Genomic DNA, 15,341 nt, shown 5'->3' with positions numbered 1-15,341 from the left:
GCATTTAGTGTGTACCTAGAAAGCTTTAGAATCTTTAACTAGAGAAACCGTTGCAGCCCAGAAATCTCACTCTACTCATTTTGTAGTAATTTCCAATAATGTTGTATGCAGCTCAGGCTAGCCAGGAATTGGAGGATGCTGGTGATCTGGTAAACCTGCCCCTATCTCAGTCACCGTGTACCTACATTCAGGGTTTTAGCTTTTATCATGACCTTGTATTTCAGATGGATTATTTTACATATCTTATTGACACAGGGTCTCTTTCTATAACACAGGCTAGCCTGGCACTCACTATGTTGCCCAAGCTGGCTTCTAAGTCGCATAGAATAATATCTTTTTTTTTTTTTTTTTTTTTTTTTTTTTTTTTTTTTTTTTTTTTTTTTTTTTTCGAGACAAGGTTTCTCTGTGGCTTTGGAGGCTGTCCTGGAACTAGCTCGTGTAGACCAGGCTGGTCTCAAACTCACAGAGATCCGCCTGCCTCTGCCTGTCTAGTGCTGGGATTAAAGGTGTGCTCCACTAACGCCCATCAGAATAATATCTCTTAATGCTATCTGATGTTTTTGTTGTCTCCAGACTTCTTTCTTTAAGACTGTAGTCCAGTCTTAATGCTATCTGATGTTTTTGTTGTCTCCAGACTTCTTTCTTTAAGACTGTAGTCCAGACTGGCTAGAACTTGCTGTGTAGCTCTGGCTTACCTTGAACTCCCGTATTCCCTTGCCTTTCCAGAGTGCTGGGGTTATAAATGTGCGGCATCACTCCTGGCTCTGGTCTTTTATCCTCTCCAGTGAGCTTGTCATTTTAGTTGGTGTTCCTTTAAGCCTCAATCCCTTCTGTTTGGTTCTTTCCATCAGTGCCTGCTGGGCTTATTCCCCTTTAAACCTTTGAGCACATGAGAGCTTCATTACCAAAGTTGTTTCCGTTCAGGTCTGTGGGGTTGGATGCTGCTTACTGCTCTTTTTTCCTCAGCACAAGTCACGCTCTTCTGTTCTCAGGACTGTGAGTTTTCATTGGGTAGTGGACTCTGTGGGCTTCCCCTCTGGCTGTCATTCTCCTATAACTCTGTGGTTCTGTAAGATCTGAACACTTCTACCCACCAAGCTTGTAAGGCTCTGCATTCTGCCACCTATTCAAAACCAGAATGGGAAGTGTTCTCGGGGAAGAAGTAACCTTACAAGTCAGAGGTTCTCTCTCTCTCTCTCTCTCTCTCTCTCTCTCTCTCTCTCTCTCTCTCTGTGTGTGTGTGTGTGTGTGTGTGTGTGTGTGTGTGTGTAAATGTGTATATACATATATTTTTAATATTTATTTTATGTTCATTAGTGTTTTGCTGGCATGCATGTCTGTGTGAGGATGTTGGATGCACTGGAACAGGAGTTATAGACAGTTGTGAGCTGCTATGTGGGTGCTGGGAATTGAACTCAGGTCCTCTAGAAGAGCAGTCAGTACCCCTAACCACTGAGCCATCCTGGCTTCCAGAAATGTATGTTAGTGCTGAGCTTTATGTTCTGGATTCTGCAGTCTCTATGTGGCCTATTTTATATATCAGGTCCCCTGTAACCAGAATTACAGATAGTTGTGAGCTGCCATGTGGGTGCTGAGAATTGAACCCTGAGTCCTCTAGGAGAGCAGCCAGTGCTCTTAACCACTGAGCTATGTCTCTAGCCCATAAACCTTGGCAATTTTTATTTCTCCTAAGCTAAGGAGAGTCATGTAAATGAGAGCTAGGAAAAGATAAATGAAACATTCTCTTGTAGGAAGTTTTTGTGCTTTTTAAAAAAGTAACTTAAGGTTCTTTAGGGCTGGGGTAATGGCTCATTTGGTGAAGTACTTGCCTTTCAAGCCTGAGGGCCTGAGTTTGGTGTCCTAGAGCCCAGGTTAAAAAGACAAACTGAGCTGGGCAGTGGTGACGCATGCCTTTAATCCCAGCCCTCAGAGACAGAGGCAGAGGCAGGCAGATCTCTGTGAGTTTGAGTTCCAGGACAGCCAGGGATACACGATGAAACCCTGTCTCAAAGGGGGAAAAAAAATGGAGTGTGAAGATTCTACTTATAACCCTAGCCTTGGGGAAGCAGAGACAAAGGGACCGCTGGGGTTTACTGGTCAAACAGCCTAGACTGCTTGGCAACTTCCAAGCCCATGAGAGACCCTGTCTCAAAATACAAGGTGGAGGGCATTTGTCTACACATTTATGTGCACACATGTGTTATGCATCTATATGTTTGCACACACACACACAAACACAGACACACACATAAACACACATGAACCCCCATACATACACGCTTATACTTTTAGTCTCTTGTCATTTCTTTCCTATTTTGAGATAAGGTCTCACTAGTCATTCTGTAGCTCTGACTGAACTTGAACTCACAGAGATTGCCTGCTGCTGCTTCCCAGTGCTGGGATTAATGGTGTGAGCCAAGATGTTCCACCTCTCTTGTCATTTCTAAAGACTCGGAGTCAACAAAACTAGAATTAAGAAAGCCAAAGCTTTTTGGCAGCTGCTGTCACTATAATGATTGATTCACATCACTCAAGTTCAAAATACTTCTCTCTCAGATGATAACATTTGCTTGGGAAACATTTAGGGTTCAGGACTGCTGACATCATAGAATATAAAGTAAGGGACTTTTGGAGGAGTATAACGCTTGGCTCATTATTCTTGTTTAGGTCTCAGTTGGGTAGTTAAATGAACACACATTATATTTAAATTCTACTTTTATAAAGAAAAATGTCATATTGACCTTTTACAGAGTTTTCAAACTGTCCATTCATTCTTCTAGGTCATCACTAAGGTTCATCTCAAGACAAATCATGTCGTAAAGAGAGATGCTGATGGGCATTTACGAATCAAGACTATCTACGATCAAAGTATTGAAGAGTAAGTTTGCTGTTTTGTTTGCAATTTGCTTATTGTTTGTTTGAGACATCAGCTGTGTTGCTCAAACTGGCTATCACTTCATTGTGTTACCCAGACTGGCCTCAAACTCCCTCACCATCTTCCTGTCTCAGTCTTGTCATCTTTTTCCCTTGTCAGTCTCAATATTAAAGATATTTTCATGGTTATCTAACATAATGGCCATAGATAGAACTAGAAAAGGGCTGGTGTAACTTTAAAATAGAACTGAGTTGAAATTGCCTTTTATTCTGAATAAGCTAAAGCCTGTTTATCATGAATAATTTAAAGAGAACAAATTTGACCTTACTTGACTATGGCCTCAGCAGACCTGGAAGACACTTGTCAGTAAGTATTCAAAGGAAAAATAAGAGGAGTTGTAAATATAAACAACATAAGGAAGTTTACAGAATTATTCAGTAGATAGATTTTGTAGTGTAATTGGTATGTCATCTGAGAGTGGTCCAGATGACAGGTAGACTGGAGGAGTTAATGATATGCTCACAGAGCAGTCCATGTCTTTCTCCAGCTTAACCATTCTGGATGAATGAGATACTGTGTGATCATGCTTAGTTCCATGCTTAGGCACAGAGTAATGTGTCATAGGCCCATTCAGGAAGCTGAGGCTTTAGAAGACAAGCTCCAATGTGCAACTGTGCACTTGTGTATGGAATGTCTTAGGGCCCTTGAGATACAGTCCAGAGAGATAGGATGTGCTGTGACTCGGGTGGCCGTGCTTTTCTTGTGTGGTCGTAGAGACTGCACCCAGGGCCTTGGACCCACCAGGCAAGTGCCCTACCACTGAGCTAGGTCACCCTTAGAGCGGCAGTTCTTTTATGTTTTTCTCATCATTTTCAGGCTGCTCCCTGAGAAAAGATATCTTGTAAAGGTATGTAATAATAAATACTTCTCAAGTGGATACTTCAAACAGGTATATTTTCTGTGCTAATTCTTCCATGAAAAAAAAAATACATATGTGTGGTTTGTGGATGAATGAATAAAAGATTTGGTAGTAGATGTAGTTTTCATTTTGATAAAGGTATTTTGTGAGGGCCATCAGGGGTCAAACTTTATTGGCACATGCTTTTACAACTGAGCCATCTCACCAGCCCCAGAGGTTTTTGTTTTTGTTTTTTTACATAGAGTCCATCTCATCAAGGGGTGTGTGTGTGTGTGTGTGTGTGTGTGTGTGTGTGTGTGTGTGTGTGTACATGCACTCGTGCATGCACATACAGATGGCAACTTTCAGGGTTTGATCTCCACTTCCACTGTGGGTTCCTGGGATTGAGGATCATCAATGTTACACAGCAAATGCCCTTATCTGCTGAGCCATCTCACCAGCCCTCATCACATCTTTAACTGTGGATGGCATCTCACAGAACATATTAAGCCAGCTCCCTATGACCCACAAGAGCTTAATGAGCATCTACATAAGATTTCCTTAACAGAAGCCACCTTAATACTAGAATCTAAATCAGTCTCAAATTTGAAATAATCACCAATAGTTGGAGTATACATCTTCATTAATGCTCTCAGTCATCAGTTGAGATTATGTTTTCTAAAGTAGATAAATTGGAGCTGGGAAAGTTTCTGCCTAATCCTGTATTCCCAAACTCCACTAGGAAACAAGCTATCTTTTCCTCCTAAATTCACTCTATCCTTGCTGCCACATGACCTTGGACAGGTGTCTATATCCTGGAATCCTAGGAGCTTTCTTCTTATGTCTTATAGCCATTAGTACCCTGTGTTTCTTTTCTCTTTTAGTTTTATTTTTAAAACAATCTTATTTTACATACCAATCCCAGTTCAGCCAGTATTTATTCCTAGGGCTTGAGCTGGCTTTTTGGAACCCATTCACTATGGAGGGATACTTTGCTCAACCTAGATACAAGAGGGAGGGCCATGTTTATTTTCTTAAACATACTGTATCTCATGACGGTAATTCTAACGAGATTTTTCTATTTTATTTAGAACAAACTTTTCCCACAAGCTATTTCTTACTTAGAGAGAACATTTCAGGTTCGTCGGCCTGCCGGCAGGATCTTACTCAGCAGGTATGTAACTTCAGACAGTGATCCTTTCCTCCATCCAGTTAGCTCTGTGGACTCCCAATTCTACCATATGACAACACATGAAATTTATAGTAGAATTTTGTTACATGTGTTTTTAGAGACTAAACTACAAGATATTTAAGGGGGTTGGAAAAACACCTGCTAAGCCAGACGTTGGTGGCGCATGCCTTTAATCCCAACACTTGGGAGGCAGAGGCAGGTGGATCTCTGTGAGTTTGAGGCCAGCCTGGTCTCCAGAGCAAGTGGCAGGATAGGCTCCAAAGCTACACAGAGAAACCCTGTCTCGAAAAACCAAAAAAAAAAAAAAAGAAGAAGAAAAAAGAAAAAGCACCTGCTAAATGACCCCCTTTCCATTATAAGCTGTTCTTGTCTCCATTTCCTCCTCCTCCATGTGGTTGTGCCGTTTGCTTTGTGAGGTGTTTGATAAGTCTCTTAGTGAACTGTCTACCTAGTTAAATAGTAACCATTCCTACAGAAGTCATACAGTGGGTGTATTAGTTACTTTTCTATTGCTGTGATAGAGCACCGTGACCAAGGCAGGGCTTATTTGGGCCTTAGGGTTCATGATGTCAGGGCCCATGATGGTGGAGAAGAGGTGACAGGTGGCAGGCAGCACAAGTGACTATAGTTTAACTGCTGTGAACTATTCTCTTTATTTTTTGTAATTTTTGATATATGAATAACCCAAAGACAATGCGCAACAAACCAGTACCTACGGAAAGAAAACGATCCACACAGATACTGTACTGGGGAGTGTGCAGTGCATACCAAGTGTGGCCCAGTTATAGTGCCCGAGGAACATCTCCAGGTGAGTCCCCTGCACTCAGCAGGCTTTCCATTCCAGAGTGTAAATGGGAGGTTCCCAATCTCTGAGCAAGGAGTTGTCAGATGCACAGTAACTCTGCTTGTTTGTTTGTTTGTTTGTGGTGCTCTGGAGGAAACTGGTGCTCTGCATGTTAGGCAAGTACTCTACACACACACACACACACACACACACACACACACACACACACACACACACACACACCACGCCCCCCCCCACTCCATTTTCTACCAACATCTAATCCTAAAACATAAACTGTCAGCTTCAACCCAAGTTTGAACTGTTTTCCATAAAAACAGTAGCAGCTGAGCTGGGCGTTGGTGGCGCACACCTCTAATTCCAGCACTCGGGAGGCAGAGGCAGGCGGATCTCTGTGAGTTCAAGGCCAGCCTGGTCTCCAGAGTGAGTTCCAGGATAGGCTCCAAAATAATACAGAGAAACCCTGTCTTGAAAAACCAATAAATAAATAAATAAATAAATAAATAAATAGTAGCAGCTGACCAGGCCCAATGAGATCCACTTCCAGATATACTGAAGCAAGAGGATCACTTGAGCCTATGAATTCAAGAGCATCGGGGGCAACATTGCAGGATTCTGTTTCAAAAAAGGCACAATAATAATTGTATGATGTGTGTTCAGGAGTGTTCCTTATGAAACTATAAATAGACCTATTTAGGTTATTAAATTATAGTACAACTATAAAATGGAATGGTTAAAAATGAAGTCAATCTGTACTGACTTGAAGAGCTATTTAAGCTCTTAACTGAAAGAAGAAAGGTTGGGAGTCAGTAGGTCTAGTTAGCTTGTTTATCTGAAAAGCACAGATGTGCATTTGCAAAAGCAAAACAAAACAAAAAACCCTATGCAGTGAGCCAGGTGTCTATAATCCAACACTTGGAGGGCAGAGGCAGGAGATTCTCAGGTTTGGTTTCAGCCTGGGCTGCATAGCAAGACTTATTTCAAAAAGCAAAAGAAATCAGAAAAAGGAATATCTGGAAGAAAATACACACTAAAAAATCTAGATATAGTTCAAAATGCTAATTTTTTTTCTTTTATTTTTTTCATTTTGTGTGTATGGCTGATTTGCCTGCGTGATTCTCTGTACACCATGTGTGTGCAGTGCCTGGGGAGGCCAGAAGAGGGCATCATATCCCCGATAACGAGTTACAGATTGAACCATCTCTAGCCCTGGTTTTTTTCTTTTGTAAAAACTTGTATTTTTAATTTAATAATAAACATATATGTGTATATGTTTATACATATGAGCATAGGTGCCCATGAAGGATCATAGAAATCAGATCCCCTGGAACTGGAGTTTCAGGCAGATGTGAGCAGTCTAACATGAGTGCTAAGAACTGAACTTGGGTCCTCTGAAAGAGTAGTCGGTCTATGATACTCTTAACTACTGAGTCATCTCTCCAGCTTTACTATTTATTTATTATTATTTATTTTTTGAGATAGGATCTCTATGTAGTCCTGGCTGTCCCAGAATTCACTATAGCAACCAGGCTGGCCTTGAATTTACACACATCTACCTGTCTCTGCCTCCCAAATGCTGAGATTAAAGGTGTGTACCACCATTCCCAGCTATTTGCTTTTTATTTATTTATTTATTTATTTATTTTGTGTGTTTATGCATGGCATGTGTGTGGAACTCAGAGGACATCGTTTGAAAGCTGGTTCTGCCCTTTTTTTAAAAAATATTTATTTATTTATTATATATATAGCATTCTGTCTGCATGTATCCCTGCAGGCCAGAAGAGGGCACCAGATCTCATTTGGATGGTTGTGAACCATCATGCTGGGAATTGAACCCAGGTCCTCTGGAAGAGCAGCCAGTCTCTTAATGGTTCTGTCCTTTCACCCTGTAGGGTCCCAGGCTCAAGCTCAGGTCTGGCGAGGCAGCGTTGCCTCTGCTGCCACCCCATCTCACCAACCCAAGTTTTTTTTATAAAGGGAAATACTTTCCATTAGGTTGAAAGTTTTTATTAATTAGATTTGAAATAATTATATCCAAAGGAGGTTGCAAAATTATGTGTATGGCATAAGTCAGTGGTAGAACACTGCCTGCCACGTGTTCCATTCCAAACACAGCAAAGTGTGGGTGTGGCTGTGTGCAGGAAAGCCCCTTCAGCGAGGGTGTGGCTTTCACTTCTGTCCCTGGAACAAATACCTGGCCAAAGTAACTGGGGAGAAAAGGTTTCTTTCAGTTCCAGGTTATAGTCCATCATTAAGAGACGTCAAGGCAGGCACTTTAAGGACAGCCTTGGTTGGTATTCCAAGGAACTATAGCAGGAACAGTAGAAGATGCTACTTGCTAGCTGCCTTATACTCAGCTTGCTTACAGTTCAGGACCACCTGCTTGGGAATGGCACCACCCACAGGGGGCTGGGCCCCCTACATCAGTTAATAATCAAGACAGCTTCAAGCAGACATGCCCGTAGGCCAGCATGATCTAGGCATCCCCTAGCCTCCCTTCTCATGGATTCTAGGTTGTGGCAAGTTGACATTTCGAAGGAACCAAGCATGCCTAGTAGTTTCAGGGGTTTTGTTGTTGTTGTTGGTTATTTTGGGGATTTTGGTGGTGAGGGGTTGTTTTTAGTTGTTTGTTTTTTATTATTTTTATTTCATGTGCATTGGTGTTTTATATGTACATTTGTGTGAGGATACAAGATCCCCTGGAACTGGATTTACAGACAGGTGTGAGCTGAACCCAGGTCCTCTGGAAGAGCAGCCGGTGCTCTTAACTGCTGAGCCATCTCTCCAGCCCCTTGTTTCTTGTTTTTTTAAGATGGGGGTCTCACTACGTATCCTGGCTGTCCTGTAATTCCCTGTGAAGATCAGGTTGACCTCAAACTCACGGAGCTCTGCTTCTCCCTTCCAAGTGCTGGACTAAAGGCCTGCATCACCATACCCAGCTTAGTTTCAGGATTTAAACACCATTTGTTTCTTTTTTTTCTGCATCTTACTTTGTTGACCTTTATAAATAGCAGTCATTTTCTTTTGTTTTAATTTGTTTTGTTTTGTTTTGTTTTTTTTCTGAGACAGGGTTTCTCTGTAAAACAGTCCTGGCTGTCCTGGAACTCACTCTGTAGACCAGGCTGGCCTTGAACTCACAGAGATTTGCTTGCCTCTGCCTCCAGATTAAAGGCATGGGTCACCACAGCCCAGCTGTCATTTGCTTCCATTGTGTATAAATTTTCGATCATTTGTGTCAAGTAAAAATTTTAGTGAAATAAATTCTGAAGAGGAAAGAAGAGAACAGATAAAGAGAGGTGGGGTTTGTGATCTTGATTGGTTTTGTTGAGCTGGAAATCTTGCCTCACGGCTTGGTATTGCTTGCCTCATACTCAGCTCCCAAGTACCAGGAGTGTAGGTTTGTAATGCATGCCTGCTCAGTTCCCGATTTGGGTGAGAGTTTAGGGAGAGTAAGTGAGAGTTAAATAATGTGTATCTCCAGTCTGTAATCACCTGATAAGTCACTCGGCTAACTCAGTGTCTTGTCTGCTTTTTCTGTTCCCCTGTGTATGCAGCAATGCAGGGTCTGCCGAGAGGGTAAGTGGCCCTGCGGAGCAGTGGGTGCGCTAGACCAAGAGGGTGTTCAGGATGCAGACTTCATTCTCTATGTTGGTGCTCTGGCCACTGAGAGATGCAGCCATGAAAACATCATCTCTTATGCAGCCTATTGTCAGCAGGAGGCACAAATGGACAGGTAAGCCTTCCCCTGAGGCAGCTTCCCAAAAGCTTTAGCACACTGTAAAAAGAATTTTGCATCTGCTCAGTTGTTTTTAGGGCTAAGAAATAAGTTGTTAGAGGTTAGAAAGTGAAAAAAAATCCCTTGACCCTTTTTCCTCTTTTTTTTTTTTTTTTTTTTTAGAATATGTTTACTTACTCTTTGTGGGTATGTATGTGTACCTGAGGGTGTGTGTGTGTGTGTGTGTGTGTGTGTGTGTGTATCTGTACCACATGTGTGCAGGAGCTTGAGGAGGTCAGGCATCAGATTCCCTGAAATTGGATTCACAGGCAGTTGTGTGCTGGGAACCAAACCCAGGTCCTCTGGAAGAGCAGTCATTGCTCTTAACTGCTGGGACATCTCTCAGCCTCTTCTTGCCTTTTTCCCACAAAAAAACTTCAAGAAAAAAAAAAAACCTACTATCAAGAGAGAATTTCTGATTATAAAACAAAAAACACAAAAGATGAGAAATTTTATTGTCATTTAATTCTTTAACGAAATAATTTGGAGTTTAAATTTTACCTTTAACAGCTTACACTGTACAAATATAAGAATATTCTAGTATTTTATTTGTGTTACCTACCAACTTGCATCTTACTTACTGGATTACTTACTGGATAAGTCAATAGAAATTGGTTACAGACAGGTGGTGGTGGCAGTGGCCCACACCTTCAAAATCAATACTCAGGAGGCAGAAACAGGCCAAGTGAGTTCAAGGCCAGCCTGCTCTACAAGTCGAGTTCCAGGGTGGGCTCCAAAGCTATAGAAAAATCCTGTCTCAACACCCCCTCCCCAAATAAATTGATTACATATATAAAAGATTGGCTGCCACACACCAGAAAACTAGTTAATGGAAGTAAGTAGTAAACTCTTACACAACTTAGAACAGCGGTTCTCAGCCTGTGGGTCACAAGCCCTCTAGCAAACCTCTAGCTCCAAAAGTATTTACATTACGATTCATAACAGAGGCAAAATTACAGTTATAAAGTAGCAACAAAAATAATGTTATGTTTGGGGAACAACATGAGGAGCTGTATTAAAAAGGGTGGTCGCATTAGGAAGGTTGAGAACCACTGCCTCGAGTGTTACAGTGTGACATTCAAAAGTTAGCATGTTTAATTCATGTGCATTTCATGACCATTGTGTCTGCCCATCTGCCCAAAGACTCGTTGACTTTAGAGAGTTTTTATCTTTTCATTCTTTGGTGTATTTATGCATTAATTTATTTTTGAGCTGGGGTGTTGCTAAGTAGCCCCCGGTCAGCCTTGAACTTTAGTGATCCTCTTGCCTTAGCTTCTGGGGTGCTGGGATTACAGAAGTATGCTTCCAGGTTCCTGAAGGGCCTGAGGAAGTAAGCAGGTGTTGTGAAAAGCAGTGAGTCACTGTGATGTGATAGAATCTCTTCTCACTGCTGTTACAGAGAACTCAACAAAAATAAGCTAAGGGGACTGGAGAGGTGACTGGGTGGCTAAGAGTATATTACTGCTTTGCCAGAGGACTCCAGTTCCATCTCCAGCACCCCCACCAGGCCTACTCATAATTGCTTGTGTGTGACCCTCTAGTTCCAGAGGGACCTCACGCCCTCTTCTGTCCTTCGGGAGTATTGCACTCACATGCACAAACCCAGACTCAAGCACATCTACTCTAATTAGAAAATACAGGGTCATGCCCGGCGTTGGTGGTGCATGACTTTAATCCCAGCACGGGAGGCAGAGGCAGGCAGATCTCTGTGAGTTCGAGGCCAGCCTGGTCTCCAGAGCAAGTGCCAGGATAGGCTCCAAAGCTACACAGAGAAACCCTGTCTCGAAAAACAAAACAAACAAAAAAGAAAATTCAGGGTCTGGAGTTCCAAGTACCCACATGGCAGTTCACAACCATCCTTAACTCCATTTCTAGGAGATCAGATCACTTCAGACCTCTGCAGATACCAGGCACACATGTATAATACATACATGCAGACAGAACACTCATACACATAAAATGAAAAACAAATCTAAGAATAAATAAAAACAAATTTAGCTAGAAGGTTGTGGCACACCCTCACAGAGATCCACCTGCCTCTGCCTCCCAGGAATTGGGATTAAAGGCATGAGCCACCACCTCCTAGCAGTGGAATATTTTTGAGAAATATACTTTGGCTTGTTAGTGCTACAAGATAATAGTTCTTTTCGTCAATTTGAACTAAACTGTATTGGATTGCATACACACAAAAAAATTACATTTTTTAAATATAAAGTGTTGAAAGAACATTGCAACAACAAAGTACCTGTCTGTATTTGGATGCTCTAAGAAAAAGACTCAGAAGGACAGACTTTCCAGTCTTTCCAGTTTGTCTAGGACTGTCCTGGCTATAGCACTGAATGTCCCATGTTAGAGGAGACAGAGGAAACTAGTGAATCTTGGGCAAACTAAGATGGCTTGAAAATAACATACATGGTATTGTTGACAATAGCAGTTGCCTCCGGTGTTGGATATTAGAAGAGACGGGGAATAACAAGGGCATTCTTACTATCTTCTTTATATATATTTTTTCTTAAAAATGTTTTTATTTTGTGTATTTGGGTGTTTTGTTTGCATATATTTCTGCACACCACTTATTTGCTGTGTGACTGCAGAGTTATAGACAAGTTGTAAGCCACTGCATGAGTGCTGGGAACTGAACTGGGTCTTACTGCTGAGCCATCTCTCCAGCCCTCTTTATATATTTCTACATTGTTAGAGCATATTCTTTTATACTGTAAGCTTTTAAAAACTTTTATAAAAGCTATGTTGAACTTTATATATTAGGATCAAGGTGACTCGCCTGGATGAGTGAGGGAAAGTGTTATGATATATGGCACGGGTGGGACCTTTGGTAGTTTCCATGGTGGGTGAGGGGCAGACAGAACTTAATGGGAAGGAAGTTTTAGTGGGGGAAGGGAAGGGAGAGATGGGAGAGGAGAGAGATGGGGGCACAGAGATCCGTCTGCCTCCTCAGATAAATGGTGGAAAGAAAAAGTGGGAGTAGGCAGAGCTTGTCTCTTAAAGGGCCCTTTGCACCTGTGTACAGAGCCTGCCGTACATGCAAGGGTGACCACTCTGCCAGGTCCCCAAAGGGCAGAGCCAGTTTGCATTTGCCTAGATGATAACAGGAAGAATATAAAATCCCAGGTGACTGAATCTGAGTTATTAGTTCATCTTGTTTCTGTGTCTCATGATACTGAAAGCACCTACTGGATCTGCTTGTCTTCTGCTGAGAGAATTATGTGTTGGAGGCAGACAGGAGTGGTGTGTTTCAGTTTTGTTACACTGCTTTTTATTTAGTGTGGTATTTTAATGTTTGATCACAGTTGATACGCATGAGTAGGTAAAAGAATAAATGGTCTTTGTACCAGAGAATGTGGAACTGATCACACCTGGGGAAAGGTTGGGTTTCTTCTGGGAATGTGGATGTGGGACAAAGCACAGCACTGCATCTTTAGTTTTGCCCCCACCCCAGTGAGGGAGATATGGTCTCACGTCTTTAGCCTGGCCTGGAACTCATTCACTATGTGGCTTGAATGAGGATGACCTCTAATTCCTTATCCTCCTGCTCCTCCCTCCCAAATGCTGAGATTACAAAAGCATGTGGGCCACACCCAACCAGTCTTGTGAGTCTAGAGAATTCTGTATTGTGTGAATCTATGCCCATGACCAGCTGATTATACTGCTGGCAAAGAAGGTGAACAGTTAAACAGGCTTGTGTGCTTGCCTCCTGCAATTTACAGATTGTATAGAGCATGCTGTTTTAAAATGTGATGCATACTTCATACAGGATCCTGTAACGTAGAACAAAGGAAAGTTACAAGGAATATCATTTCACTTGATTTGAGAAGGAAGACCTCTTTTGAAGAAGTAAAATTTTAGCTGCAGCCTGAGCAGTGATAGGCTTTAGCCAAATAAAGAGGTAGGAAACTCTATGGGTTGGAGAGAGGTGTATGCTTGCAATGTTGGCAGCTTGGAAAGCTGGTTCAGGCAAACTCAAAGTTCAAGGCTAGTTTGTTGTTGTTTGTTGGTTTTTGAAAACTTCTTGATATGTAGACCTGGCTGCTATGAAACTCACCATGTAGACTCCAGGCTGGCCTTGAACTCAAAATGATCCTTCTGCTTCTGTTTCCCAAGTGCTAGAATTGCAGGCACAGACAATTTAGCAAGATCCAATGAGTTGGGGGTGTAACTTAGTGGTAGAGTGCTTGCTTTGCATGTGTGAGGCCCTGAATTCAGTCAGAAAACAAGAAAGAAAAAAGAAGATGGAGCCGGGGTAGAAGTTCATGTTAGAGAAAAGCCATGTGGACCTGTTCCTTCCAGAGCTCCTTTAAACAAGGCCTAAGGTCCAGGTGGAATCCAGCTGCGATTCCAGCTACTTAAAAACAAATGTTCATTGTAAGTAGGCACCTATAACTCAGTGAGGGTTCTGGTGTTTCCACAGTAAACTGCTAAAGCAAAGGTAGAGGAAAGTTCGGATCCCGTCACATAGTCTGTTTGCCACCTCTTTGAAAGACACCAGGATACGCAGTGGTCATTACTCAGTGTTGAACGCTTGAAAGCGCCTACAAAGCTCCCATTCCCCTCCAAAAACAAGTGTTGCTTTTCCATGCCATTGGAAAGCAAAAGGTGTGGGTCTTGACAGTAAAAAAAAAAAAGTTAGTTATAAAATTGCATTTCATAAATATTGTCCTTGAGCTGTCTTTCATAAAGAAATTATGGTTAGCAAATACTGTAAATGCTACTCTGGGATATAGTGAAAAATGTCTTGTTTATTTTAACAGGCCGATAGCAGGATATGCTAACCTGTGTCCAAATATGATCTCCACCCAACCACAAGAGTTTATTGGGATGCTGTCCACAGTGAAACATGAGATCATTCATGCCCTGGTAAATGCCATTAACTTCTGTCCTTGCCTTCAGACCATGGATTTGTTGTCTATTCAGTCATCTTAATACACGTTTTAAATGATATGTGAATTCTTAGGTTCATGTTTGGTAAAGCCTGGTTAGTTATGTTTTTGTCAATAGGAATTTTTAATAGTAGGTTAAGTTTTGCTATCTGGTATAATTTACAATTAAAGGAATATTTCCATTGCGTAAGTAGGATGTTGAAGAGATGGTTAAACTTCTAAAGAAAAGCATCTTAGGGCCAGATGTGGTGGCTCAGGCCTGTATTCCAACATTTGAGATGCTGAGGCAGGAGGATTTCTGTAAGCTTGAGGCCATGATTACAAGCGTGTGCTAGGGTACCCAATGTATGCAATGTTGGGGATTAAATCCAGGACTTCATACACACTAGATGGCCATTCTACCAGCTGAGCTGCATGCCTAGCTGACTGCCTCTGACACACACACACACATAAATGTGGATAGATTTGAGGCTTAGACATTGAGCTTTTTTGTTTTGTTTTTTTGAGACAGGGTTTCTCTGTGTAGTTTTGTAGACCAGGTTGGCCTCGAACTCACAGAGATCTGCCTATCTCTGCCTCCCAAGTGCTGGGATTAAAGGCATGTGCCAACACCACCCAGCAGACATTAAGCTGTTTGGTTTTTTTTTTGTTTTTTTTTTGTTTTTTGACATTAAGCTTTTATAGATGTTATTAGGAGTATACCTGATCCCCAGCTCCCTACACAATTCAATATTGTTAATAATTTTCAGTAGTAGTGGCTGCAGTTTTGGCACTTAGTAAATTTGGGTGAAGAAGATAGCCCAAAGATGTCCTTGTTATTATTGTCCATTATTGTGCCTTAGGTTGTGTTTAGTATAAAATAGATAATAACTTTTTCTTAAGTTTTTCTTTCTTTAAGTCTGAT

At 41.7% G+C, this 15,341-nt stretch overlaps 1 protein-coding gene across 2 annotated transcripts in view; it reads left to right on the top strand.

The window, feature by feature from the left end:
- Lmln (leishmanolysin like peptidase) overlaps nucleotides 1-15,341 on the top strand; it is a 50,831-nt gene that overhangs the window by 1,148 nt on the left and 34,342 nt on the right. For both annotated transcript variants that reach the window (XM_035444621.1, XM_027412810.2), the window contains exons 2-7: nucleotides 2,781-2,878; nucleotides 3,752-3,782; nucleotides 4,865-4,947; nucleotides 5,656-5,773; nucleotides 9,322-9,500; nucleotides 14,309-14,414. In XM_035444621.1, the coding sequence (XP_035300512.1) occupies nucleotides 2,781-2,878; nucleotides 3,752-3,782; nucleotides 4,865-4,947; nucleotides 5,656-5,773; nucleotides 9,322-9,500; nucleotides 14,309-14,414 (615 nt within the window). The remainder of the gene's footprint in view (nucleotides 1-2,780; nucleotides 2,879-3,751; nucleotides 3,783-4,864; nucleotides 4,948-5,655; nucleotides 5,774-9,321; nucleotides 9,501-14,308; nucleotides 14,415-15,341) is intronic.

Source organism: Cricetulus griseus, chromosome 4 (genome assembly GCF_003668045.3).
Source record: "Cricetulus griseus strain 17A/GY chromosome 4, alternate assembly CriGri-PICRH-1.0, whole genome shotgun sequence".
Taxonomy (NCBI): domain Eukaryota; kingdom Metazoa; phylum Chordata; class Mammalia; order Rodentia; family Cricetidae; genus Cricetulus; species Cricetulus griseus.
The sequence above is the reverse complement of the archived record's forward strand: the minus strand, read 5'-3'. Positions and strand labels throughout refer to the sequence as shown.